This window comes from Wickerhamiella sorbophila (genome assembly GCF_002251995.1).
Source record: "Wickerhamiella sorbophila strain DS02 chromosome Unknown contig1, whole genome shotgun sequence".
Lineage (NCBI taxonomy): Eukaryota > Fungi > Ascomycota > Dipodascomycetes > Dipodascales > Trichomonascaceae > Wickerhamiella > Wickerhamiella sorbophila.
Window position 1 is genome coordinate 2,408,236 of NW_020193984.1, and position 25,564 is coordinate 2,433,799.

General features: G+C 50.4%; 17 protein-coding genes across 17 annotated transcripts; 10 read left to right on the forward strand and 7 right to left on the reverse strand.

The window, feature by feature from the left end:
* Positions 1-67: 67 nt before the first annotated feature.
* On the forward strand, positions 68-568 carry B9G98_01499 (hypothetical protein; the record flags this gene model as incomplete). Its single annotated transcript, XM_024808057.1, has 1 exon — positions 68-568. One exon carries the CDS (start codon positions 68-70, stop codon positions 566-568), a length of 501 nt encoding a protein of 166 aa, XP_024663825.1.
* A 24-nt stretch (positions 569-592) lies between these two features.
* B9G98_01500 (hypothetical protein) lies at positions 593-2,509 on the reverse strand (the record flags this gene model as incomplete). The annotated part of the gene is made up of 1 exon (XM_024808058.1): positions 593-2,509. The coding sequence occupies one exon, from the start codon at positions 2,507-2,509 to the stop codon at positions 593-595; it is 1,917 nt and encodes a 638-aa protein (XP_024663826.1).
* A 108-nt stretch (positions 2,510-2,617) lies between these two features.
* B9G98_01501 (Thiol-specific monooxygenase) lies at positions 2,618-3,907 on the reverse strand (the record flags this gene model as incomplete). The annotated part of the gene is made up of 1 exon (XM_024808059.1): positions 2,618-3,907. The coding sequence occupies one exon, from the start codon at positions 3,905-3,907 to the stop codon at positions 2,618-2,620; it is 1,290 nt and encodes a 429-aa protein (XP_024663827.1).
* A 50-nt stretch (positions 3,908-3,957) lies between these two features.
* Positions 3,958-5,127, forward strand: B9G98_01502 (hypothetical protein; the record flags this gene model as incomplete). The annotated part of the gene is made up of 1 exon (XM_024808060.1): positions 3,958-5,127. The coding sequence occupies one exon, from the start codon at positions 3,958-3,960 to the stop codon at positions 5,125-5,127; it is 1,170 nt and encodes a 389-aa protein (XP_024663828.1).
* Position 5,128: 1 nt separating this feature from the next.
* B9G98_01503 (Pre-mRNA-splicing factor syf1) lies at positions 5,129-7,180 on the reverse strand (the record flags this gene model as incomplete). The annotated part of the gene is made up of 1 exon (XM_024808061.1): positions 5,129-7,180. The coding sequence occupies one exon, from the start codon at positions 7,178-7,180 to the stop codon at positions 5,129-5,131; it is 2,052 nt and encodes a 683-aa protein (XP_024663829.1).
* Positions 7,181-7,267: 87 nt separating this feature from the next.
* On the forward strand, positions 7,268-8,071 carry B9G98_01504 (V-type proton ATPase subunit D; the record flags this gene model as incomplete). The annotated part of the gene is made up of 1 exon (XM_024808062.1): positions 7,268-8,071. The coding sequence occupies one exon, from the start codon at positions 7,268-7,270 to the stop codon at positions 8,069-8,071; it is 804 nt and encodes a 267-aa protein (XP_024663830.1).
* Positions 8,072-8,129: 58 nt separating this feature from the next.
* Positions 8,130-9,437, reverse strand: B9G98_01505 (Protein AFG1; the record flags this gene model as incomplete). The annotated part of the gene is made up of 1 exon (XM_024808063.1): positions 8,130-9,437. The coding sequence occupies one exon, from the start codon at positions 9,435-9,437 to the stop codon at positions 8,130-8,132; it is 1,308 nt and encodes a 435-aa protein (XP_024663831.1).
* A 2,187-nt stretch (positions 9,438-11,624) lies between these two features.
* Positions 11,625-14,279, forward strand: B9G98_01506 (hypothetical protein; the record flags this gene model as incomplete). The annotated part of the gene is made up of 1 exon (XM_024808064.1): positions 11,625-14,279. The coding sequence occupies one exon, from the start codon at positions 11,625-11,627 to the stop codon at positions 14,277-14,279; it is 2,655 nt and encodes an 884-aa protein (XP_024663832.1).
* An 87-nt stretch (positions 14,280-14,366) lies between these two features.
* Positions 14,367-15,662, forward strand: B9G98_01507 (Cystathionine beta-lyase; the record flags this gene model as incomplete). The annotated part of the gene is made up of 1 exon (XM_024808065.1): positions 14,367-15,662. One exon carries the CDS (start codon positions 14,367-14,369, stop codon positions 15,660-15,662), a length of 1,296 nt encoding a protein of 431 aa, XP_024663833.1.
* A 180-nt stretch (positions 15,663-15,842) lies between these two features.
* B9G98_01508 (60S ribosomal protein L16-A) lies at positions 15,843-16,445 on the forward strand (the record flags this gene model as incomplete). Its single annotated transcript, XM_024808066.1, has 1 exon — positions 15,843-16,445. The coding sequence occupies one exon, from the start codon at positions 15,843-15,845 to the stop codon at positions 16,443-16,445; it is 603 nt and encodes a 200-aa protein (XP_024663834.1).
* A 244-nt stretch (positions 16,446-16,689) lies between these two features.
* B9G98_01509 (hypothetical protein) lies at positions 16,690-17,799 on the forward strand (the record flags this gene model as incomplete). Its single annotated transcript, XM_024808067.1, has 1 exon — positions 16,690-17,799. One exon carries the CDS (start codon positions 16,690-16,692, stop codon positions 17,797-17,799), a length of 1,110 nt encoding a protein of 369 aa, XP_024663835.1.
* A 284-nt stretch (positions 17,800-18,083) lies between these two features.
* B9G98_01510 (Suppressor protein STM1) lies at positions 18,084-18,890 on the reverse strand (the record flags this gene model as incomplete). The annotated part of the gene is made up of 1 exon (XM_024808068.1): positions 18,084-18,890. The coding sequence occupies one exon, from the start codon at positions 18,888-18,890 to the stop codon at positions 18,084-18,086; it is 807 nt and encodes a 268-aa protein (XP_024663836.1).
* Positions 18,891-19,189: 299 nt separating this feature from the next.
* B9G98_01511 (CDC48-associated ubiquitin-like/zinc finger protein 1) lies at positions 19,190-19,843 on the forward strand (the record flags this gene model as incomplete). Its single annotated transcript, XM_024808069.1, has 1 exon — positions 19,190-19,843. One exon carries the CDS (start codon positions 19,190-19,192, stop codon positions 19,841-19,843), a length of 654 nt encoding a protein of 217 aa, XP_024663837.1.
* Positions 19,844-19,965: 122 nt separating this feature from the next.
* B9G98_01512 (NADH-ubiquinone oxidoreductase subunit, mitochondrial) lies at positions 19,966-20,697 on the forward strand (the record flags this gene model as incomplete). Its single annotated transcript, XM_024808070.1, has 1 exon — positions 19,966-20,697. One exon carries the CDS (start codon positions 19,966-19,968, stop codon positions 20,695-20,697), a length of 732 nt encoding a protein of 243 aa, XP_024663838.1.
* Positions 20,698-20,785: 88 nt separating this feature from the next.
* Positions 20,786-21,436, reverse strand: B9G98_01513 (Mitochondrial import inner membrane translocase subunit TIM21; the record flags this gene model as incomplete). Its single annotated transcript, XM_024808071.1, has 1 exon — positions 20,786-21,436. One exon carries the CDS (start codon positions 21,434-21,436, stop codon positions 20,786-20,788), a length of 651 nt encoding a protein of 216 aa, XP_024663839.1.
* A 251-nt stretch (positions 21,437-21,687) lies between these two features.
* On the forward strand, positions 21,688-23,112 carry B9G98_01514 (ADP-ribosylation factor GTPase-activating protein GLO3; the record flags this gene model as incomplete). The annotated part of the gene is made up of 1 exon (XM_024808072.1): positions 21,688-23,112. One exon carries the CDS (start codon positions 21,688-21,690, stop codon positions 23,110-23,112), a length of 1,425 nt encoding a protein of 474 aa, XP_024663840.1.
* Positions 23,113-23,213: 101 nt separating this feature from the next.
* Positions 23,214-25,067, reverse strand: B9G98_01515 (Fork-head transcriptional regulator 2; the record flags this gene model as incomplete). Its single annotated transcript, XM_024808073.1, has 1 exon — positions 23,214-25,067. One exon carries the CDS (start codon positions 25,065-25,067, stop codon positions 23,214-23,216), a length of 1,854 nt encoding a protein of 617 aa, XP_024663841.1.
* Between the last annotated feature and the right edge of the window lie 497 nt (positions 25,068-25,564).

Here is a 25,564-nt window from a genome sequence, read left to right on the forward strand (position 1 = left end):
GTACCCTTACCCACGCTGCAGGAGTGGGTTGGCTCAAGGCGCAGCCGTGTGGGAAGCAGCTGTCATAATGACTGAACCCACGAGTTTTGCCCAAAAAGCCAAAGACATTTTATTTATTGCCCTTGTTTTTATTCTGCCCACTATTCCTGTTGGTTATAGATATGGCGTTCGCTCTACGGATTTCTGGATCAGTTTAGTCTTGCTCATCGTGTTCCCTATCTTCTCCGTCGTCCATGGCATATACGTCCTCATGCTACACCCCAGACCTGCAGCGCATGAAGGGTACGTGCCCATTGATGAGGAAAGCCAGGCTGGTAGCTGTTGCAATGCCAATGAGCAGCCACAATGCCCCGACTGCGGCGACTGCTGCGCCACCCAAACCACGCCCCTCGTAAAGCCTATGGTTCAGCGGCCAAAGGCGTCTGAGCAGGCTGTTGAGGAGCCTGTCCAGGAGCATGTTCAGGGGCCTGTCCAGGGCACGTCTGATTCTCCTCCGTACAACCCTCCTGCCTATACTGAGACCAACCACTCTGCGACTTTTGACAACAAAGTGCAATCCGCCAATTGATGTGTTTTTTTATAAATAATAGCCTTACTTCTGAACGATCTCAAATAAACGACGTAGTACCTTCCGGAGGGATTCGTCTTGCTGTTCTCCTTCTGGTGCTACAAGATGCAGTTCGGGGGACGCCTTTCTTTTCACCAGCTTCAATGGTTGAGCGGTTTTATGGGTTCTTGAAGGGCCCGCACGTCTTCCGGAGTGATCTGATACCACGATTTCGCGTCGAACAGGCGGCTCCACGGAAGGCGGGATGACGGAGGGACCTACGGAAGATGCTCGTGGAACTGCAACCGGTTCTGCAGGCAACGACAGTCTGATCCGCTTTGCCAGTGGGCGAGCGTCCTTGTGGGGACTATCCACGTGCTTTTTGGCTTTGGATACAGTATTCAGTGGAGCAACGGGGGGTGGAACAACCACTTCGTCGTTAGTGCTTAGGTCAAGATCTGCTGCCCCAGTGGCCAGGAATGACTCTGCGTTGGATATAACGTTTTTCGCAGACTGAGCAGATTTTGTCAAAACTTGAGAAATACCAGTATACAGCCTAACAACCATCGACTTTGGCGATCCTTCGGTAGCTGGAGTCATTGGACTGCCTTCTCCAAGGTGAACATTTAGCCTTCCTTGCTGGCTCTCAATGCTCATCTGTTCTTCTTGTGATTCAGTAGGCCGAGCGATACTCTCGACAACGAATTCTGCGGTATTGTTGGTGTTTGTGTCTTCACTTTGCACGCTAGGGTTCGGCTCAATATCTGGCGTCGTTTTAGCTGAGACCTCATGTTCCATAGATTCGACATCCCCGTCATTTTCGGATTCTTCCATTTGCCTTTGAGCAACAAATTCGCTCTTATCAAACCCATCGCTTTCGTCGACAGCATCAGAATGAGTAAGATCAGAAAAGTGGATGTCCTCCTGCGACGTAGATGCTCCCTGTGATGGGACGACTTGGACAAAATTGCTTGAGCTCTCCAGAGATGTGAGAGAAACATTTTCGTCACGCTCAGCAAATCTAACCTCGCTTTCATCAGCTGAGTTGCCAGCACTCGATCCCGTCGTGCTCGCAACAACTTTAAAAGTAAACGGATCCGGTTGATTTGCAAGTCGCTTTCGCACAATCATCAATCCTAACGTGGATAGTACTTTTTGTAGAATGGACACTGCTTGTTGTAGACGCGCCAGGGCTTTTTCATTTGTTTCATAGAGCGTCTTGACTCGAGCGAAAGATATACGATTGATGACCTCCACAGTGTCACAAAAGTAGAATACTAGGCGATGCTTGAGAGACAGAAGGCGTAGATGTATCTTTCGCGCCATGTCATTGGCATATATGAGATGCTGCGTGCGAGGCACGTCCACCGAGTTCGACGATGCTGTGGAAATAATCGTTTCTAGCCACCCAATTTGGCTTTCATTATCCATTAGTTTCTGATCAATGCTCACTAAATCCAATTCGGCAACTCGCATATCCACAGAGCTTGTGGTGATGAATTTTGGATCTCCTCCCAGGGCTCTTCCGAGCTCGTCCATGTCATGGCCAACCGATAAGATCAATGTGGTCAGGCTATTACGACAAACACGACAGAATTTCAAAATTTCCTGCTCAAACGGTAGTTCATCGAGCTCTCCCTGTTGTTGTAATAACAATGTCAGGCTGGTTCCTCGCCGTAGTTCCTCAGAAACCAGCTTGAGGTTTTTAGCAACTGATCCCCTCAGTTTTATCTCCGTCTTTTCAAGAGATTTTGCCAATCTGATAAAATACTTCTTTTGGGAGCACCGTTGATTGTATTTGTTCTGCAATTGGCTCGCTTGTCTGAGGGTGTGCTGTGGGGCCGCTGGCCCAGCTTTCCATTCCTTGGACTGATTTCTTCTTCGAAGATCCGTGGAAACGGTATTTTCCACCACTGCTGCCTGACTGCCTCCATTCCCGTTCAGCTTCTTTTTTTTCGACATACTGTTTTGGGGACCTCAAGCCCAGTCGCGTAAAGAAAGCTTAGTCTGCCGGGTCTCCCAATGCAGGCATCTGTCGGTTATACCGGGGAGTATGAATGTTGCATAGTGTTATTTCTGTAGTCTCTTTCTGTTTGATTGGTCGATTTTATGACGAAACTCGCCGAGCTTTGTTTTCGACGAGTGCTTGCGGAGGTCTAACTTCTCGGAGTCCCACTTTTCAGCAGTGAAGCCTCTTTCTGTAGGTGCCGTATCGACCCACTCATCTAGTTTAGCCATCCATTCAGCATCATTTGGGTACCCCAGGTTGTGGTATGATTGGCCGTCGCCGCGCACCTCGACCGCACGTCGTTCGAGTTCGACCATCTCGGCCAGTGGTGGAAGCGTGAGATCCTTTGCAAACACCCGAGCAATAACGGCTCCTTGGGCCTCAGAAACTGGCATTGGAACAATCTGCTTGTCCATTCCCACGACAGCAAGTGTGGGGTCGGTCAAGTAAATCGTCCGCTCGTACAAGTTGCATAATCTCTGTCGACGGGGATGCAGCAAAGGATACTTTTGGCCATCAGAAAACTCTCTGAGGAACGGAAACTCGTAGAGGTAACCTGTGCAAAACAGGATTACATCCGCGGGATCTGACGATCCATCCTGGTAGTAAACAGTTTGAGTCTGGGCATCCACCTTGATGAGTTCTGGTTTCAGCACCATGTTTTCGCCATCAAACAAAACATCAGATGGAGCCTCATGACGTCGGCAAACAGACACGGGTGCTGTCACACTTAAAATTTGAATGGCCACGTCTAGCCCCGAAGCACCATTCCCTACCACTACTACTTTTTTGTTCTCAAACACATCGGGGTTATCAAATGTTCTTGAATGCAGCACTGTTCCGGGATGAACCTTCCTCCACTCCTCAATTCCTTCAATTTCGGGTGTGAACGGTACATTATAATGACCAGCGGCCAGTACGATAAAATCAGCCTCATACTCTTTGCCTTTGATATCAATTAGCCTCCAGCTGTTTTCATCTTTTAGTACATTCGCAATGGTAGTATTAAAGTGGACATTTGTCGTATATTTCTTGCTGTACTCGACCACGTACTCATAGACATCTTCACGGTCTCTGTAGCCCTGGGAGCCCTTGAATGGAAAATCTTTGTACTCCATTAGCTTTGCGACAATGTTTGTATCTAGATCTCTGTACATTGGTCCCCTGCCCGTATATTTCCACACGCCTCCAAACCCATCTTGACTCTCAAAGATGTCTACGTCAAATCCGCGAGCCACAAGCGCTCGAGAGACACCGGCACCTCCAGGGCCGCCGCCGATAATTGCTACTTTGCCTTTGGGCTGGCTCTTACTCGCTCTTTCTGTCGCCTCCGTGGATTGTGAGCTGCCCATTGTATCTTACTTGTCGGCTTTCGATTACACAAGCAACTTACGATTCATATATGCAATTGGATGGTCTTAAAACATGTTTCATTGAGGGCATTCCAGTGTTACCGAGAGAGGATATCAACAAGGCACTTTCGAGTATTGGGCCACAAACCATATTTACCGTTAAAGATGACAGGAATCCCGAGAAGCACTCGTTATTTTGCCAGTTTCGCAGCGCTGCTCAAATAAAGGTCGCTTTGGAGATTCTACCCCAGATTCAAACCAGCAACTCAAATGACCGAGTCTCCGTAACTGTTTCACAAGAAACCCAGGATTGGATTGAAGGATCAGCGAGGACGGCCTCGGTTGTTTCAGTTACGAGGATGCAAGCGCCAGCCTTGATAGCAAAGATCCAGTCGCAGCTCGACGCGGCCACAAGGCCAAGGACCCAAAACATAGAGAAGAAGACGGACCTGCTAGAGCCGGATGGGACGCTGACCTCCGGATTCACGCCTGATGAACTTGAAACGCTTCGTAAGGAAGTTATGGAGTTTCGTGAAGAGACTGTTCGACTGCAAAAAGAACAAGAATCGCGGAGAACAGAGCTCATAAATCAGTTCAGGAACAAAATCAAAAATGAAGACAAGGTTAGTGTTCCTCCAGAGGACAAGGAGTTCGCTGAGTTCGATGAAAGGCAGGTGCTGTCGCTATCATCATCCGTGCCGGAGCTGTCATGGGAGCAATTTGTTGCCAACGTGAAGCAGAAAATTGATATCATTGCACAAAAACAGCAAGCATTCAAGGAACAAGAGAGTAGACGCATTGAGTATGCCGAACAAGAGCTGGCAAGACTCAAGTCTTGTAAAGAAGTCTCATTTCCCGGCGACATTCGAAGTCTCCAGATCAAATGCGCAAAAGAACGAGAACTGGATGAACAAGATGCACAAAGGGAAGCCCAAGAGGGCCCATATGAGGAAGTTGAACTGGTGGACGAGTCTGAGCCCACAGATATTGACTGGGCCAAAGTGACTGATGAATGGATCGAAAGCACCCTCAAGCCAGAGATCAGTAAACAGGTCGCTGAAATATTCGGAGAGGTTGATGAAAGCCTAGTGGACTTTGTGGTCGATTTGGTTAAAGCCAAAACTCCCGCCGCGGATTTACCAGCAGAACTCGAAGCTCCCTTGGACGAAGATGCGGCACAATTCTCGCAAATGTTAATTAAGTTATTAAAAAGTGCATAATTCATGTCTTGACAAAATCTATATACTCTTCTCGATCGGCCAGACGGTATGGATCACTGAGAATTGCGTCCTCAACTGTCCGTTTGACGAGAAGCATTTCTCGAAACGACGCTGCATCACCATACTCCTGCTCGATTTCTTGCCATCTGTCCCAGAATACAGCACCTTTGGGAAGCTGTGGATCGTAGAATTGAGATGCAAATTTAAGGATCGATCGCACTCTGTTCAAATCACCAAGCTGGAGCTCGACCTCGGCAAACTCTCTTGCGAAGGATCCTAAGCTGTCATACTGCAGCCGGCCAAGGGCCTTTTCGTAAACTGGACGAGTTGACTGCAACCCATTGTTATCTTTGAGAGCTGTGAGATAAACCCCTACCAGCTCGGGCAAATCAGACGGGGGAAGAACATCTAGTCCTCGAGCCAGAATGGTTAATGCACTTGAAACCAGTCCCTTGTCTAGTTCCAGTTGACTGTATCGTAAATAAAAAGGTAATGCTTGGTCTGGTGGACAAGTATCTAGAACCTGCTGATACAAATCACGAAGCCGTTCCAAACTCAAGCGGGTCTCCTTGACTTTGTCCAGATAAGAAATCCACAACTTGTAGGCAGATGGGAAAGGAAATTCTGCAGTAGCCCTCTCGTAAACTCGATAAGATTCTTCGACAAACCCATTAGATGCTAACAGGTTGGCGTAACTAATTACACCTGACACACTGACAACCTTGTAGCGCAACATCTTTGAGTATATTTCACGAACTTTGTCCAGATCGCTATGTTTCGTGGCCAGCTCGAGATAAAACTTCCACAGGTCTGGTGATTTGTGCAACCTTTCTTGCGGGCTCAGATGGTGGTTGTTTAGTTGAATGCTTGAATTAGCTGGGCCAGCCAGTGCCTTTTCAAGAACTCTCAAGCTTCTTTTTGGGTCATATATTTCTCTTTGTGCCCATGACTTCCATATAGACACAAGTTCAGACATTTCGCGGAACGGCACCTTTGTAGCTCGATCGAAAAGCGTACGCACCTCGACCATTGAGCTCAACGACTGAGAATATGCAATCCAAATACGAGATAGTCCACCTTCTGCTCGGTGAGGATCAATTTTTTCCAGAGCTTCGTCAAATACTTTCACTTTGAATTCGCGAGAGTCTAATAGCTCGGCCCTCTCAAGCCAATGGCCAACGAAATTTGGCTCTGTCCTGATACAGACCTCATTCAAGAGTAGTCGCCGGCGTTTTAATAGCAACTGGTAAGATTCAAGGGTAACTTCAGACTTCTCGCCTGCATCAATCAGTGACGAAATGTATGCTTCGTAAAAGGAGCACGCAGCAGCAAATATCTCGACAAAAGCTCTGACAGACGTGGCAACCGTCAAAGAACTTTCCAAAAGACAACGGGCATCTTCATTCTCACCTTGGCTTGTCAAATAAGCGGCGAAAGCAGGAATGATCCAGCCATCGGACTGAGGAAAAATCCGTAGAGCCGAACGGTAGAATTCGGTGCATCTTGGGTCGTTGGCCGCCTCCGCAGCTTTCACCAGAACCTTGAAATCATCTAAACTTTTCATTGGGGCACTAACAATGATGCCAAGTGCCGTGGAAGGGTGGTTTTTCGCCAACAATTGTTCGGCTACCTGCACGGGATTGCCTATAAATTCGGCGTAACGTGCATAAACCTCCGGCTGGTTGTTTTCATCAGCCCATTTCAAGTATTCAGGCCAAATTGAGCCCGGATCCGGCCCATAGCGCAAATAATGGTCGAAGGAAGCCGGTCCTGGAAACTCGCCTAGCAACGTCTTCCACATCTGTTTATTCTTCGGGAAAAGTGCTAGGGCGTCAACGAGGCATTCATATAATGCTTCTTTTGCGGCCTCTCCATCTCTTCCCATTCTCAACTCAATCAGTCTTTGCCATATAGTCAAATCAGGCATCGCAGCGGCTGCTCGCGCCAGCACCTTTGCACGATCCAAGGGGTCCCGGAGACTGTTTGCGTAGGCAGACCACAACTCCACACTTTCCGGTTGGTCTAACAGCAGATTCTCGTAATATACATCCATATAATTGCCCCCAATAACCAAAGCTATATTCAAAAAAACTGGAAATCAAAGTCTCAACCCCCCCGGCTCACCTAATCACCAACTTGAATGTCGGGCGCTGGCAATCGAGAGGCGGTGTTTCCGACGCGAATGACGCTTGCTCTGATGAAGGGCAAGCTGAAAGGCGCCACACAAGGACACAATCTTCTGAAGCGCAAATCTGAGGCGCTCACCAAGCGCTTTAGAGACATTACTCGCCGAATTGACGAGGCCAAGCGGAAAATGGGGAAGGTCATGCAGACGGCAGCGTTCTCATTAGCAGAAGTCACCTACGCTACAGGCGATAACATTGCATTCCAAGTCCAGGAAAGCGTAAAGAGTGCACGGTTCCGTGTGCAGGCTCGTCAAGAGAACGTCAGCGGCGTCCTGTTGCCGTCTTTCGATGTGCGCCATATGGAGCATATTGACGACTTCAAAATGACTGGCCTGGGCAGAGGCGGTCAGCAGGTTGCCAAAGCCAAGGAGGTTTACTCAAAGGCCGTCGAGGCCTTGGTGGAACTTGCGTCCCTACAGACGGCGTTTGTTATTCTTGACGAGGTTATCAAGGTCACGAATCGACGAGTGAATGCTATTGAGCACGTCATTATTCCCCGAACCGAAAACACGATCGCCTACATTAACTCCGAGCTGGATGAGCTCGACCGTGAGGAGTTTTTCCGCCTCAAAAAGATTCAAAATAACAAGCAGCGCGATGCTGCCGATGCACTGGCTGAGGAAACAGCAGCAGCTGAGGCCGCCAAGGCCTCTGGAAAGCCAAGGGAGCCTATTAATCCAGTTACCGAAGAGGCAAGCTCTGAAGCTGCCCCGGCAGCCACAGTTCTTGAAGACGAAGATGATGACGTCGTGTTTTAATCTATACATACAAATTAAGCGTGAGAAAAACCTCCGCCCTAAGAAAAATAGACGTGACTTATTCTTGCCAGGATGCTGAACCCATTTGCTTCAAACGAGAAAGTGCCCGGGCAAATGCAAACATTTCCTCGTGACCAACAAAGTTGGAGATGTCCATAACCTCAGCCGACTCTCCTTGCAATTTGACTTGATGAGTGTGAGGGTCGATGGTTAAATGCTTCGTATTGAACAGTGTTTCCCAAGGTTTCCAGGTCGTGGCAGCAAACATCATATGCGAATCATAAGCGGCATCAAGGAAGGTGATGAATCTGCGGACAAGATCACGCTGTTCCAACGAGATTTCAGGGATGTCAGTAACCACTGCAGCCTTGAATGTTCGGCACATTTCAAGGTAGTCTGCAGCTGAGCGGGGTTCTCCACAGAGCTCCATGAACGTAAACTGCATCACGTTGTTGGCAGCCGATCGGGGGATGCGTATGGGCCGGCCCCAAATTTCTAGATCTCGATTCTCCACTAATGGCTCGCCATCAGCGAAATAATCGAACCACTTCTCTTCGTGTTCCTTGGCAGCAGCCAGGAACTCTGCATCAGTCTGGGACGGTTCTTTGAACAGGTATGACCCGGAAGAAGGGCGAGGCAGTTTACGGTAGTCAGTAGGCGACACGAGCTTGACAACGTGGTTACGCTCTTTCATGAGCTCGATGCAAGGAATAAAAGATTCGCGCTGAACACCGTGCTTGTATAATTCGTCAGGCGGGCGGTTCGATGTGTAGAACGTAACGACGCCGTGTTTATACAGTCCTTCGAGCAAACTTCGAAGGATCATAGCGTCGGCCACATCAGTAACCTGCATTTCATCGAGGCAGAGGACCCGATAGGCCACTGCTTCTTCTCTGGCAATAATCTCTGCAACTCCCTCCTTCTTGCCTTGCGTCTTGAGCTTGTGAATACGCTTGTGCACGTCCTGCATGAACCCATGGAAATGGATACGTCGTTTTGTCAAATGGCTCGGCACAGTGCGGTAAAACATATCCATTAGCATTGTTTTACCAGATCCTACCTCACCGTACATGTAGATTCCTCGTGGTCCCGGATACGAGTCGTGTGCAGTCTTTTTAGAGAACAGAGAAGCAAAAAAACCACCAGAGGACGTAGATACTGGTGGTGGACGATATTTGCACAGCTCTTCATGGACCGAGTTCAGGTTTTGCAGAACTTTACGCTGCCATTCGTCGCTTCGAATGAGTCCTTTCTTGACATCTTCGTCGTACTGCTGCACGGGCGTAAGTATGGCCGCAGAGGTACTATTGAATCGCACGCCCAGACTTGGTAGATTCTTAGGGATCACCACCAGTTTTATTCTCATCTTTCGGACTTTGATTTTCTGGGGAAGCGGGCCGAGATGTGCTTACTCAGACTCCTAAAATGTCGGTGATGATAGGACTAGTAGGGGACGGCGCACCGGGCGCTTTTATTACGAGTACGGAACTAGAAAATGCGAGTATAAGCTATAAATATGATGCTAGACTAATTTATCACAGTTTTGACGTGAGTTTCGAACAGTTCACATTACACCCCGGTGATCTTTCCAATACCCTGGGCTGCTGAGTACGCACCGACTCACGCGGAGGTGGTGGATGACAAAGACAGGTTAAAACACTTGTATCATGCAAGCATGTATGCATTGCTTAGCGCTGATCGAGTTCGGAAATCAATAGAGCCGTGCTGAGCGAGAGCTAAAACAGCGTAGGGGATCTAATATGCACACACTAAATACATGGAGCTCAATTACGGCCAATGCCATAAGGAAGCTGTCGACTTGGCCGCCAGCTGCACTATTATTGACGCAAGTACAGTTTTCAGCTCGGCAAACGAGCTTGGTTCCACGATCCCGCAGAGGACAGCATGTCAAGAATGGCTTGAATGGCTACGAAAAAAGGTGAGGATACGAAGGCGGTGCCAGTGATACTTTTGTGGATTTTATTAAATTTTAACATACATTAGTTCTAGTCTTTTTGGCCCCCTCGGGCACAAACCAAACCCTAGTTGTCAACGAAAGCGAAAATGCGTTTGAACCAAAACATCATCACATGAATGCGGACGACGATCGGACCAATTGGCACAGTCGTTGCTGAATAGATACAGTAGACTTTTGCTTAATCCAGAACTATTCTTATTCCCACAATGGCTCCTATCGTGGCAACTGCTTTATTGGATGGCCAGAGTACTTTGCGCACGTCCCCTAGGACAAGAACCTCCCCGCCTGCCTAAACCCTATAAGTAGTGACTGTAGCTTTCGGCTGGTAAATTTCCACCCTGCCACCTGTATTCCCAAAAACTCACCAAAGCCCGCTATTTAATCGAGCCCCGCACGGTTTGTCAATGGTTTACTACTCTCGTCCCATCCGTCGGTGTTTCAAATTTGGCGCGTCTGTGCATGCGCTTGCAGTACAGTCATCGAACAAGTAACCTGCGCAGTGCCGTCTGTATCAAGCTGGGTTGGGGTGCTCTCAGCTCCTGGCGAAACCCCCTATAATAGTGCCCCGTGGGACTTTTCATATACGTTCAAAAACCACAATCCGCTGTATCTGGTGTTGTTTTAGCACCATGTCGCTTGGCCGCTGGTGCATTTTACCACGATCGCTAGTTGGACAGGAGGGGCCATCGTGCGTTTCACGCCTGCGAGGGAAATTGGATGAGGCCCTAACCCAGGATACTAAATTCCTCGCAAATGTACAAAATAATTTTGAGGTTGACACCCCTTTCTTTGTTAAAGACTGCAGGTCATCTCATTCAAGTCAGGTTGAGATTTGTTTTGACGGTAAGTACTCTAAGATTCACGGTGTATTATTTCAGCATGGAGATAAAAAAACTCCATGGCTGTTCTGGCTCTTTCTCTTGGTATTTCGAGGCGTTCTCTGAGCATGGTTCTTGATTGTCGGGCCGCAAAAAAACAGCTGGTACGTGTTTGGTATTAGTGGTCTCCGGTAGCCGGCCAGGTTATAGCCACTCGCGTCTCTGTGAAATATAGCTACTTGCGGGCTCCCACAGTGTTCGTTGCATGCGTTTCCAATGCACGTATCCGGGACGATAGATTTAACTTTGCAAGCACAGCCGCGGCTGCACTTTGGCAGTAGGTGCTTTTGGACTCTAACTGTTAGCTCAAGCGTCATTGGTATCGTGGACTGGTGGTCGAGATTGAAGCTCGATTCAGTAACTCCTGAAAGGGATCACTGAAATAGAGCTGAAAGAGAAAAGAACTTAATCTGGAACTAAATATGCAAGAATCTCAGCTTCTTTGGGAAACAAACAACTAACTTTCAGCTCACCCAATTAACTCGGAATTTTAAGCTCACCACAGAGTGACAATTCAAACCTAATTCACATCAATCTTTTTGGGATCAGGTTAGGATTTGCATTTTCCAACCTTTATTTGTTTTTTTTTGATTGGTTTTCTACTCACAACATTAATTCCTTGTGAGCTTAACCGCGCCGTTCGAGACCTTCTTTTTTTACATTCTCAAGCCCTCTTCAGTGCAAAAGCGAACAAACAATGAGTTCGCCATCGTTCAAATCGTTGGTACTTTTGTTTACTGTCTTGCCTTTAGCAAGAGCCAATATCGTTAGCCAAATCGCAAACGCCATTGATGGTCTATTTGACGAGGCCACAAACGAGGCTCAACAGAGGTTCAACTGGTCCTTGGCTGCTACAACGACAGAGGGTCCAGCTACAGAGGCTCTTTTGACTTCTGTAGACGTGCCACTGCAGCAGCCAACGACTTCATTAACATCACCACTCATACCATTTCCTCTTATCTCACTGCCTACTTCGCCAATCACTGCGACTGTCGCCCCAGGAACATCATCACTGAGTGCAGTCGAAACATTTTTGACCAGTTCTCCTATTACGGAAGAGATCCCTTCCACAACTTCTAGTGAATCGGAACCCACGTTTGCCATCCCTCTTGTCACTTTGACCTCATCTTCTGAGGGCGTCACCAGCGTCTATACTGTGGCACCCAGCATTGGAACTGTAGCAGTTCCCCAGAATACGTTTCCTATTGCAACGCGTACGGTAACTGTTCCCGGTGATAGAACTATTACAGTCAACCCCGAAACCGTCACTGTGGGAGGAGTTGAGACAGATACCCTACAAACGGCTAGCCAGCCGGCAACCACGTACGTCACATTGCAAACGCAGTCATTCGGAGCTCCTTCCTCGATCATTACTCAACAGGTCGACACAGTCGTAGTCTCTTCATTGACAAGCACCGCGGGAGAGGATGAGACAGACACCCTAAAAACGGCTAGCGAGCCGGCCAGTGAGCCTGCAAGCACGTCCGAACTAGTACAACCGGATACGCTTGGTGTTACCACAACTCGACTGATGGACACAGTTATAATAGCTCCTACAACGACGTCAAGTACAGGAGCAGAGGGAGTAGACGCTGCATCTGCGACCACTGTTAGTGTACTAGCCAGTGGAACTATCAGTCCTCCTTTTTCCGTTGTCGAATCAACTGTTTATATTCCAACAGCTGAAGTTCCCAGTCCCACTACGACTACAGCCGAGAACACGATTGAAACCCCGGTCACTACAGCTGCTGAGACAGCCGTAACCATTGCTACAACCCCGACCAATACTATGGCCAGTCCTACGGTCGACAACACTGAACCAACCAGTCTTGGGCCCGCTGTAAGTTCGCATCTTGTGACAACGGAACCGGTAACCACGCCAGTTGCTCCGTCGCTAGTCACTTCAGTCGAGGCGGCATCAGTGTCGGTGTTATATTCTACGGGTTTGCAGGCTACTGGACCCGCGACAACACAGCAGACACCTTTGCCCATGACGTCGCTGGAGCTGTCCTCTGCACCTGAGCCCACAGTGGTACCTATCATTTCTGAAACCACTTCTGGAAGCGAGCAGCCATCTTCGCTATCAGCTGTACTAACTGTTTCAGGAACGCAGGACAATACTGTCACTCCTGTTGCAGAGCCTACGACTAGTACAGAGGCTGCCTCATCTAGCGCTAGCCTAGAGGGTGCCCCAACTAGTGCTAGCCCAGAGGCTTCTCCATCTAGCGCTAGCCTAGAGGTTGCAACATTGACTGCTAGCACGGCGGTTGCGCCATCTACTGTGACTTCGGTTCAGCAGGTGCCACCAACCACCCAGACAAGTCCAAACCCGGGGACAACTGCGACGCAGACACAGCCAGTTGAGACGGTGCTCACTTCTGCCCTTGGTCCAGAGTCCCCAACAACTTCATCCTCTACATCGCAGAACACAAACTGGCTGCCTGACGGTTTAATTACCGCAACAGCTAGTCCAACATCGAAGCCAATAGCTACCCAAACAGGCCAGGATGAGTCTAGCGCCAGCACAAGCACGACAGCAAATCTGCCACAGGTAATTGCGCCAGCAGTTGCTCCAACAAACACAGCAGGAATGGTTGAGATGCAGCTTGGTTTCAAATACCCGTTGAACTATCCTTTCGTGGCCTCCAACCCATTGGCAGCTGCTCAGATTGCCGAGTACTTGCCTGAGGGCGTTGCGTATGGCCTTGGCTTGGACAGTAGTAAGGTGCAGCTCAGGTACCTTGTTCCTTACGCTATGACCGACTATGATGCGACGGTTGTTCGGTTTTACCTGCCCAAGAAAAATGTGGACGGCTTTGTTTCAGGCATTGGCGACCCTAGCAGCATGATGTTCAGCAATCCAAACCCGACCATTGCTACTTTAATGAGTCTCATTGACACATCAATTCCTACAACACCAGAGGATAGCACGAACACGAACGATGGTTCCTCTGGTGGCAGCAGTGGTAGTGGCGACTCGTCAAGTTCGGGACCAACTAATGGCTGGGTAGGATCGCTTGATCAAAGCATGCAACCAAGCATGAAGTCTTCTCGGGCGTCAGGAAAAACCGCCGGCATCTCTGTGGGTACTGTGGGCGGTGCAGTCGCGATCGGTAGTGTTGTAGCGATTGTGCTTGCCCGCAAACGCCGGAAGCGGCGTGCCCAGCTCTCGGACACAGACAGCGAGGTCTCTGTGGCGTCGGATGATGCGTCTACCTACAGCTATGATCCGTTTGACTCTTATCGTCTTTCCCACGCCTCCAGCATCAGCGACATTATGCCTGCTCCTGCTAGGGGCCCGCTTCCTATTTCTCAGCCGGTAATGAGTGAAAACAGTTTAGGTTGGTTATAAGTTGTAACATAATATTTATTGTCAAGATAATAACAAGCACGGATCGAACAGTGTTGAGAGTCTTTGAGAGCGAACCGAAGTCATATCATGTCACGTGATATCCCCCTAAACACCGTCCCATGTCTTCGCCGCAAAGCGGCCGCTTTCCAACAGTTAGTCATGTCTCAAAACCAGAACGACAATGGGGCCCCGCCGTCGCCGGCCCCGTCTAGTCCACGGTCTTTCCCACAGTACGCAGTAGACACGGAAATTGTCACTACTGAGGGCAATGACCAGTACCGTTCGAGCAGCGTGCCGATCTACCAAACCGCTACCTTCAAGCAGGAGTCACTTTCGAATATGGGTGAATACGACTATACCCGGAGCGGCAATCCCACGCGGTCGCACTTGGAGCGTCACTTGGCGAAAATCATGCATGCTGGTCGCGCTCTGGCTGTGTCAAGTGGCATGACTGCGCTGGATGTGATCGCCCGTTTGCTGCAGCCCGGAGAAGAAGTCATTGCTGGCGACGACCTGTACGGCGGATCCAATCGCCTGTTGAAGTACTTGAGAGTTAACCAGGGCATAATTGTGCACCACATTGATACCACAGATGTCGATGCCGTCAAAAAGACTGTAAACTCCAAGACTCGCATGGTTCTACTGGAGTCCCCCACAAACCCGCTTATCAAGATTTGCGACATCGAGGCAGTGGCTACCGCTACTCATGAGGCCGTCCCGGAGTGCCTTGTTGTTGTCGACAACACTATGATGAGTCCTATGAATATGAGACCGCTTGATCTGGGTGCAGACATCACCTACGAATCAGGCACCAAGTTTTTGTGCGGTCACCACGACTTAATGGCGGGTGTTTTGGCCGTCAAAGATCTGGTGCTTGGAGAGCGACTGTTCCAGGTCATCAATGCTTCAGGATGTGGCCTTTCACCTTTTGATTCCTGGTTGCTGCTGCGGGGTATCAAGACTCTGGCGGTCCGCTTCGAGAAGCAGCAGAACAACGCCGAGAGAATCGCCGCGTTCCTCAAGTCGCACAACTTTGAAGTCTATTATCCCGGCCTCGAGTCACACCCGGGCTACAACGTGCACACCAAGCAGTCGCTGGGCCCTGGTGCTGTTCTCTCTTTTAGAACACACGACTTGCCGCTGTCTGAACGCATTGTCGAGTCTACCAAACTATGGGGCATTTCCGTATCGTTTGGCTGTGTAAACAGTCTCATCTCGCTGCCTTGCAAGATGTCGCACGCATCAATTGACCCCAAGGAGCGGGCTGAACGGGATTTCCCCGAGGACCTTATTCGCTTGTGTGTTGGTATTGAGAACCCACAAGATCTTATCGATGACTTACTGGCCGCAATGGTTAAAGCAGGAGTCGAAATGAAAAAATAGAAACTATAATGTTATTATTGATTTTGAGCATACGATGATCTAAGCACGGAGACACATTACGAAATCTTGGGACGCTGGGAGGTCACCGTCACAAACAGCTAGGGCTTTACCCTAACAGTCCCCAGAAGCGCGCGTAGGGAAAAGGTCTTGACGCACTCAACTCGATTCACCAGACCAGACATGAGCACCTTTGAGAAGGAGGTTGTTATCGACGGCAAAGGCCACCTGCTTGGACGTCTTGCTTCTATTGTTGCAAAGCAGCTGCTTAACGGCCAGCATGTCACCGTTGTCCGTTGCGAGGAACTGAACATTTCCGGTGAGTTCTTCCGCAACAAGCTCAAGTACCACGCTTACTTGCGCAAGGCCACCCGCTACAACAAGACCCACGGTCCCTTCCACTTCCGTGCCCCCTCGCGCATTTTCTACAAGGCTGTCCGCGGCATGATCTCGCATAAGACCCCCCGTGGCAAGGCTGCTCTGGCTCGCCTCAACGTCTACGAGGGTGTCCCCCCTCCTTACGACAAGAAGAAGCGCGTCGTTGTCCCCCAGGCTCTGCGTGTCCTCCGCCTCCAGCCCGGCCGCAAGTACACCACCGTCTCTCGTCTCTCCCACGAGGTTGGCTGGCAGTACAAGGACGTTGTCGAGCGTCTCGAGGAACGCCGGAAGGCCAAGTCTGCCGCTTATTACGCTAAGAAGGCTGCTTTGAACAAGAAGATCGCTTCCGCCAAGTCCGCCCAGGCCTCTACTGAGGTTTCCAAGAAGCTGGCTGCCCTCGGCTACTAGATTTAGCTACTGCCCTATGTACCCTCATGGAAATTAAATATCAGCTTCCACTAGGCGGCTGCCTTTAATAATAGTCATATACCTTCTCCCAGGCCCCCCTGCCTGCTTGGCTCGATCCGCTGCAGCAGGCCCGTGGGCTGGGCCTTCCTCGCCCCCAAAGTGAAATATCCACGTAAGCAGCATGCAGCTATCTCCTTACCCAAGCTTCCGTCATTTCAGTTCACTTCTCCACTTTAACCTTTAAATGGCCACCGGCAACTTGCGAAGCGTACAAGGGCTGCAGTACGACCAACAGAACCTTGGGGAACAACACAACTTGCCGCGACCTCAACCGCCGGCCCCCATTGCTGCCCCAGTGGCTCCGCTACCCCACCATTCTCGAGGCAGCTTGCCCGGTAATGAGTCAAGAAGTTCGGGCACGCGTTCAGGCACGCCACTGTCCGTGCCACCGCCTACCGCGCCCATCCAGGTCAATATCATGCAAAAGAACCGCCCAGAGCGACGTCGCCATTCCTCAAACTCCGGCGGCGTTCGCCCCAAGCTCTCTCAGCTCACGGCGTCATCTTCGTTGTCTGGCCGCAGGGCACTCTCTCCGAACGCAATCGCCTCTGCGCCTGGCAAGCCGTTGAACACTCACTCTCCAGTGGCTCTGGCCGCTGCCGCCGCCGTCACCCCTGAGAAAATTGGACGCTTGCTCCAGGCGCAGGGCCCGCTAGCAATTCGGCACATCACGGCCCACCTTGCGCAGACTATTCCGGGGTTTGGCGACCTCTCTCTTTCTAAGCAGCGGCGTTTGATCATTGCTGTTCTGGACAATGGCGACACTAAAAAGGGTATCACGTTCGATAAAGTAGGGTGGGGCCGCTGGGCAGTCCGGGAAGCTGCCCCGGGCAGTTTGGGTCGAGCAGACCCCAGCTCTACTAATGCTGAACCGGTAAAGTCTGAGTCAAGCCCGGGACCCTGGAGCACGCGCTCTGCGTCGCTCTCGAACCGCGAGGGTTCGCGGGAAACCTTGCTTGCCAGACTGCTTGCCGACTCGGATCGCCGCACTTCTATTTCCAACCAGCTTCCAAACCACCGTTTACCCTTATCTCCAAGATTAATGGCAGCTGCGTCTAATGAACAAGCAATTGAGGAGGACGACATCGAGCTGGCTGGCGAAGACTTGTACAAGCAAGGGAATGACGAGGCAGTATTTAGTGATGATGATGACGACGACGATAGCGACCGGGCTGTAGAGCGGCACGATACAGATGAGGAGGATTGGCAAAGAATTGGTCCTGCCGGTTTGCGGATGGCCAGTCCCCGAGAGCAAGAAGCCATTCAGGCCCTTGTGCAGTTACGATCTATCTAAAGCACGCCGGTCGTGTTGTTTTGTTTTTTCTTTTTCTGTCTCCACCTATTTGTTTCTTTTTTTTGTTTTCTTTTTCTTTATTTTGGTTCAAAGCTCCTGCCTTTTACCATCCCCCCCCGCCAAATAATCTAAAAAGTTGCATAGACATAAAACCGACCATAGAGATCATTCATAATAGAAAGAGAGAAAACTTGTAGAAGTTTTAAAGGGGAATCTTAGATGTTACTTTGACGGTAAAAAAAGACTAAAAAACTGAAAAGGCACACTGCGTCCCTACGTACCTTTTAACCGAGCTTGGGCAAGCTGGCCAAGTCGATGGGCTTGGGCTTGCTGCCGGACTTGCCGTTGCCACGGCCGTTGCCACGGGGCTTGGACTTGAAGGAGCCACGGCCCTCGCGGTTGCTGTCCTTGGAGCCGCCTGTAAGAGAGGGCATAAGCTCAGGCTCGATGTCGATGGTAAGGACCTCCTTGTGCTTCTTCTGGCGGAGGTTCTTCTTGCGGCCGTTCTCGTTCTCGGGCTGATCCTTGACCAGGGAAGTGGCGTTGGACCACTGGTCGTTGTCGGCACCCTCGTTGGGCTGGCGCTTGGCGCCAGAGGACACCTTCAAACCGGCGGCCTTCTCAGACAGGAACTGGTCCAGAGTCTTGAGCTTGGCCTGGGAAGCCTCGAAGGCAGCAGCCTCCTCAGCGGCACGCTCAGCGGCAGCAATCTTGGCGGCAGCACGCTCCTCATCGAGCTCCTTCTTGTCGTCACCCCAGCCCTGGCGAATCTTCTTGCCAGTATCACGCTTGCCGCTCTTGTTCTGGCGGTCGGTCTTGGTGCCGCGGCCCTCACGGCGAGAGTGGGCAGTAGCAGACTCGCCCACGTCGACCTTCTTGTTGCCGGTGCGGCCAGCAGCCTTGTCCTTGAAAGCAGCGTTGTTGCCATTGGGGTCTTGCTTCTTGGGGCGTGCACGCGAAGGGTCGGCCTTGGCAGGGGCACGATCGACCTTCTTGGAAGAGGTTGATTTCTTCTCAACGGGGGTGTGGAACTCCTGCTTGGGCGCCTCGCTATCGAGAGCAGCAAAGAAATTCACCGACGCAGTAGACATGTCAAAGTATGAAAAATTTAGTCTGACGAGTGGTTTGGTAATCAGTCCCAGACCGAAACATGCACAGTTTACAAATAATCTGGTCTGGCTGGGCTTGGGGGGATTGCGTAAAAGCCCGCTCCGGCGTGGTTGACGAGAGAGCAGGTGCGGCTTATAATTCGCCTCCCAACCGTGAACGCCAGCTAGAACATTCTGCTGGAGCCTGTACGGTTGACACATCTGGCATGCTACCAGCTACTATATAATTGACCCAACATTACAGAGCCCCACTCGCCTTTGCCTTCTTTCTTTGTTACGTCATGCTCGCAATTGGAACTCACTGCGAGTTCTGCGGAGCTCGCGACTTTCTACCGTTTACCTGTTCCAAATGTGACAAGTCATTTTGCGGGGCACATCGAGAATTCCACAATTGTCAACCGTTGGTAAAGCCTGCATCGACAAAACCTCCGCCAAAGCCAGCACAGCAGCCGTTAACCAAAACGGCCCTTTTGCCGCGCACACCGCCACCCGCGGCTGCGAGACCGTCGGATCAGAAACCAAAACCGCTGCCAAGCACTAATACTGCTGCGAAGAAAACAGCTCTCGACAGGCTACGGTCGCTGATCGGCGGTAAAAACAGCACCGGCGCTGCTGCAAGTCCCAAACCGTCGTCCGAACCCCCCCTGCACAAGACCGCAGTAGGCGACAGCAAAGTGCCCGAGAACCGCCGCGTGTACCTGCGCATTAGGAGGCCTGCCCAAAACTACCTAGACACCATCACCAACACCGAACAGAAGCGGGCCGCCAAAATCATGGCTCTTTATTACGACAGGGACACTCCCGTGGGCCGGGTTATCGATATGGCCAGCGTCAACCTGGGGTTAAAGGGCACGAAGCTGATGCTTGGATCAGAGCCGCTCGGTGCAAGTGTGCCAATTGGCAAATTTGCCGGAAAAACCCTCGACATTTCTTAAACTTTTTCTATATTGCATGTATTTCTATATACCCCCTCACCCCCTCTGTCTGGGGGCCGCCCGCTTACATCACAACCCGCGTGTAAAGGTTACTAACTTCCCAGCCAATCGCATCTTTGATAATGACGTTTTTGACGAAGAGTGCGGTGCCTTCTCTGGCACGCTTTTTGCGGGCAGGCAACATCGGAGCCGTCAGATACTCATCGCACAATGTGTCTGTGCACCGCGACTCAAAGGAGAACAACCCGTCGATCGCTTTCGAGTTTACACCGGAAAACTTGAAGCGGGCAGAGGACATTCTTAAAAAGTACCCTCCGCAATACAAAAAGAGCGCCGTGATGCCCTTGCTGGATCTTGGCCAACGCCAGCTCGGGTTCTGCTCGATTTCAGTCATGAACTACGTTGCAAAGTTCCTGCAAATGCCCCCGATGCGTGTCTACGAGGTCGCAACTTTCTACACCATGTACAACAAGCAACCTATGGGCAAGTACCACATCCAGGCGTGCACTACTACCCCCTGCCAGCTTTGCGGCTCGGACGGCATCATGGAGGCCATCCAGTCCCACCTTGGTATCCATCCTGGCCAAACTACTCCAGACAAGCTTTTCACTCTCAGCGAGGTCGAGTGCCTAGGTGCTTGTGTTAATGCCCCTATGGTCGCTGTCAATGACGATTACTATGAGGATCTGACGCCAGAGTCTGTTATCAAGATCCTCGACGGCCTCAAAAACGGTGTCAAGGTCACCCCGGGCCCCCAGGACAAGCGTAAGGGCTGCGAGCCGGCCAGCGGCCCCGACACTCTTACCGGTGACAAGCCTGTTAATTTGGCTGAGTTTACTCGTGCAGATCTGTAATTTCGGAGGCATTTTTTATACAAAGCAAAAAAAATAAAAACGGTATAAATCATATCATGCAAATCACATATATAGTATTTTTCCTGGTCTAGTTCTTCTTGGGGCCCCATTGAATGCCAAAGAGGCCGCGACCTTTAGGTTTACTTGGCGTTTCATTGATCAAATAGTGGCGTCCGTGGCCAGGGATCTCAAGTACAAGATAGCGAAAGTCTCTTTTGCCTGCATTGTCAATCAGCTCTAGCCGGGCGAGGGCTGTGTTCTTTTCACCGTCAACATGGAACTGCATGACCACGTGCTCTCTGCCGTAGTGGTCAACACTGCGTCTTGAAGCAATAGGCCGGTTGTGTGCCCACCGGTTGTTGGTTTGTTCGCCGTGGGCCTTGAGCTTCTCGCCTAACAGTTCCCTGGACTTGGCGTCTTGCTCAATCAGATGGAACGCCCGCTGAAACACCTGAACATCAGACGACGGAAGCAGAAGTTCCTGTGCAAAATAGTACGTAGCAACGCCAGTGAACCCAAGGGCACCAATAACTAGTGCAGAGTAGAATGTGAACGTTGCCGCGCGACGAGCCGATGCAGCGAACCGCCCTAGCGAGGCGCCAAATGTGGCGCTACCGGGTTGAGACGGCGCCGCCTGTGATTGCCGCAACCCAACACTGCGACTAGTAGCAAATGGTCTGCCGGTGAGCCGTCTCAGACCTCCCAGGCACTGTGAATACGGGCTTTTGATTCGGAGCATCTGAATAGTAAAAAAATGCTGAGGTAAAACCCGGGGTTGCTGGCCAGCTCTTTTGGCAGTTTGAAAAGTTGCACGTAGGGTGCGATGAGGACGTGGGCATCAGCTCGTGTCGTCAATTAGGCTTTGCTCTACACTAAAAAGTATTACGGGTGTCTGCCATCACCAAAGCTTAATCCTGGAGAGACCTACGGCCCCACCCAGGGGTGTAAGGGTACTTAGTGGGGGAATTAGGCCAAACCTCAAATGCCAACATGGCTTGGGTTGAAAGTTTCCTGACTGCACCTCTTCCGGCTATGGCAGACGAACAACATCAAATCCCCAAAGAAGACCTGGTAGACTTTTTCCGTAAACTTCAAACCAAGTCGGAAAATAAAACATGTTTCGACTGTGGCGCACGCTCTCCCGTGTGGGCGTCCGCGACGTTCGGCGTGTTCATTTGTTACGACTGTTCGGCAATTCACCGTAACCTGGGCGTCCACGTCACCTTTGTGCGCTCCATCTCAATGGATAACTGGCAAATCTCGCACTTGCGGAACATGCGAGTCGGTGGTAACCAGTCGGCCACCGCGTTTTTCGCTTCCCATGGTGGCCGCCGGCTCATTGCCCTGGGCACCGATGCCAAAGCGAAATACGAGAGCCCTACTGCCAAGTCATATCTTGAGGAACTGAAGCGTCGTTCAAGAGCAAATATGGCTGATTTCCCGGGTGAGCGGGTGCTTGAACTCTCTGATTTGGGCGCTCTAACCGACAACTCATCCAGTGCGTCGGTGTCCAGTGTGTCCAGCAAAGACAACTTTTTCGCGAGTTTCGAAAAGCCCCCCACTCGCAGAGCGACCCCCGGATCTTTTGGCGCGACTCCGTCTTCCTCTGCTGCCGGAACTCCTCCATTGGCTTCGCCTGCCCTCGGCCAAACTGTGCCCAAGCCCACTCGCACCATTCGCACAGCGACGTCGGGCAAAAGCATTCTTAGCACCAAAAAGCCGAGAGCAAAGCCTTCTGCAAACAAGGCCAAGGCTGCTGACCTTGACTTTGATGCGCTTGAGAAAGAGGCCGAAGAGGAAAGCAAACGTCAACATGAAGTGGCTCTGGACTCTAAGGCCGTCTCCAAAGCCTTTACTATTGAGGAGGCGCCTGCTGTAGGCGTGGCGGCGGCTGCAATGGCTGCTGCCAAAGAAGATGCTGCTTTAGAAGCCGCAAACGCGCTAGCGGCGGGATCATCTGCCCCTGCTGAAGAGAAGCCCAAGTATCAGCGCTTTGGCTTTGGTCAGACAGCTGCCAACGCCCCGCCGCCTGCTGTCAAAGCAAAACCTAAGGTTGTGGACACTTATGATCCTAAAACTAGCGATATCGCTCAAAAATACGGTAGCGCTAAGGCCATTTCATCCGACATGTTCTTTGGACGCAACACCTATGACTCTGCCGCTGAAAACGAGGCTAAAACTCGTCTTCAAGGATTCAAAGGTGCTACTTCTATCTCATCTAATAACTACTTTGGCCGTTCCGAAGAAGTTGGCGAGTCAGGTAGTGCCCGTCAAGACGACCTGGCTAGCCAGGCCCGTGACATTGCTAGCCGCGCTCAACAAATCGCCTCTGAAGTCGATTTTAATGATGTCAAATCCGCTTTGGAGCAAGGTGCTACACGTGTCTCTGAAATGATGCGTGATTTGCTGATGTAGTATTTATGAAAGAGAGTGATTTTAGATAGCATTGATAGCCAGGAAAATATATATGACTGTTTGATAAAAAGAGGAGAAATAGGCAGCAGCAGGGAGAATTATTATGCCTTTTCTGTTCCTTCCCACTTGCCCACTTGCTGGAACCCTTTGGTCAGATCAACTCCAGGCAAATCTCCCAGGTCTTCTGCTCGTAGCTGATCGGGTGGGCTTGATTCTGTGCCAGCAGTCTGCGGTCGCATTGGCGTCGAAGATAGATGCATATATTTCCAGAAAGGTGCGGGCGAGCTCCCCGGTATCATGTGTGACGGGAGATTATGGGTAGCGCTGGGTGGAGCTAATTGAAGTTCGGCTTGGCCACGTTGAGGTGTACTGACTGCGCCTTCCTGCCTTCCTCTCGATGTGAACGAGCTGCCTCGCTCAGGTGTGTAGGCCTCAAGTTGCCGAAGAGGAATACCGCCGGAATATATACCACCTTCGTAGTATTCTCCCATGTAGCCTGCTTGAAGATCTTCAGAATAGCCTGTGCTTGCCGATGTGAGAGGAGGAACAACCGGTGGAACAGAAGCAGCAGATCCATTACCTGAAATGGGCCGACTCCTAAGAGTATGCTTGGGAGTTGTAGCAGTCTCGGCTGGTGCGGGAACTAATTCCGCAAGAGGTGGCACAGCCTGTTGTATATGGGGGGATTTGGTATCACCAACCGCAAGGTCTGGCTGTGGGTGCGGGGCCACCACTTTAGACAGAGTCATTGTCGACTGATAATTGACTTGTTTTCTCATTTGCGATGGAGACGCCAGTGCTCGTCCTTTATAATGCTTACCAGCACTGGCCTTCTTGATAAAGTCTTCTTTGTATTTTGCAGTGATCTGCCATTTCGATCCTTTACCAGGCTCGTTTTGACGTCGAGGCACTTTCTCGAACGCCTTGTTAAGGCTGAGATTGTGACGAATAGAGTTCTGCCAGCCGGGTTTAGAATGACGATAAAATGCATAGCGCGTAGAAATCCACGAATAGATGTCAGCCAAAGACATCATATGATCAGGAGTAGACAAAATAGCCTGGGAGATCATTGTGGCATAACTGAACGGAGGTTTAATGTCTTTGCAGTCGTCAGAACTGAGGTCTTGTTCAATGTATTGGGAGTGTTCTTGGAATTGAGGGCGAGAAACTATGGCTAGGCCACGGGGATATGGTTTTGATTCACCGCCACTACTGTGCTGACCCGACGATGGCCGTCTGGCTTTTGATTTGCCTCCGTCGTCCAGCTCCGGACTAGGATGCTTACTGCTAGCCCCGCTGCTACTGTTATCACCAGTTGCGACCGCATAGGTTCCGGCCGGCATGGACTGGAAAGATGGAAGCATTGAGCGAGCGACTTGTGGCGCAGAGTCGGGCAAAACAAACATCATTTGAGTGCCTCCGAAATCCAAAATGTTGCCAGAGCGTAGAGTAACTGTCCCATTTTTGTATGATGCACGGTCGATCCGAATACCGTTGCGACCAAGCACTGTGATCTGCCATTGGCGAGTCTCTAGGTTGTAACGAATAATAGCATGTCTTCTTGAAACGATACGTGAGGGACCCAGGTCAATATCCACGTATTCATAGCCGTCAGAAGATTTACGTCCGATAATGACTTCAAGCCGTTGAACGTAGTATGTCCATGATTGTCCAGCAAGTTTTGCATAGGCTTGAACCTTCACATCAATGTTATTAGCGTTTGAGAAGTCTTTGATCACCTGAATTTCAGGATCTGGTAAGGACAGGCTACAGATAACCCGGTCGATATCAAATTCCTCACTGTTGGCCAAGCTATCACTGTGAATAGCGTCTGTGGCCGCCGCGACCAGCGCAGCAACGCTCTCATGGCTGGCAACGCTTTCGGAGCTTTCGCGACGTGACTTTTTTGCTATATTATCCTCATCTCCTCCAAACTCTCGTTTGATAGCTGCCATTGTGGTGTCGCTTCCACGTTGACGAGGGACAGAAATTATAATGAATGTAAACAAACGGTTGTTTCTTAGGCAACAATCTTATTAATCCCCCAAGGCGAAGAGTGCAATATCCGTCCGGCTCGGGCAAGAGATCGAAAAAGCTGTTTGATGTAGTTTCTAGAGTTTGCAGTTTAAATTGACAAAATTGAAGGACAGGTTCGGAAGGACTTTAGCAACAGGGGGCTTCCGGTGGACAAACTATGGAGTTTCGTGTAGAGTGTCAATGGGGCGAGGTTTTACTTTGTTTATACCCGTTTAAGCTTTCACATACCGTTTAGTTAAGTTTTCATACTTACAAGTAGGATTGGTTGCTGGTTTCGTGACAAGCCTTGAATTTTCATTTACTAGACTTATGCTGTCTGATTAGGTGGCGGTTCCTTAGGCTTGAGCTATTCGACAGCAGCCAATTCGGCTACAACCGCATCCATAGAAGACAAAAATATATGATTCGATCCTTA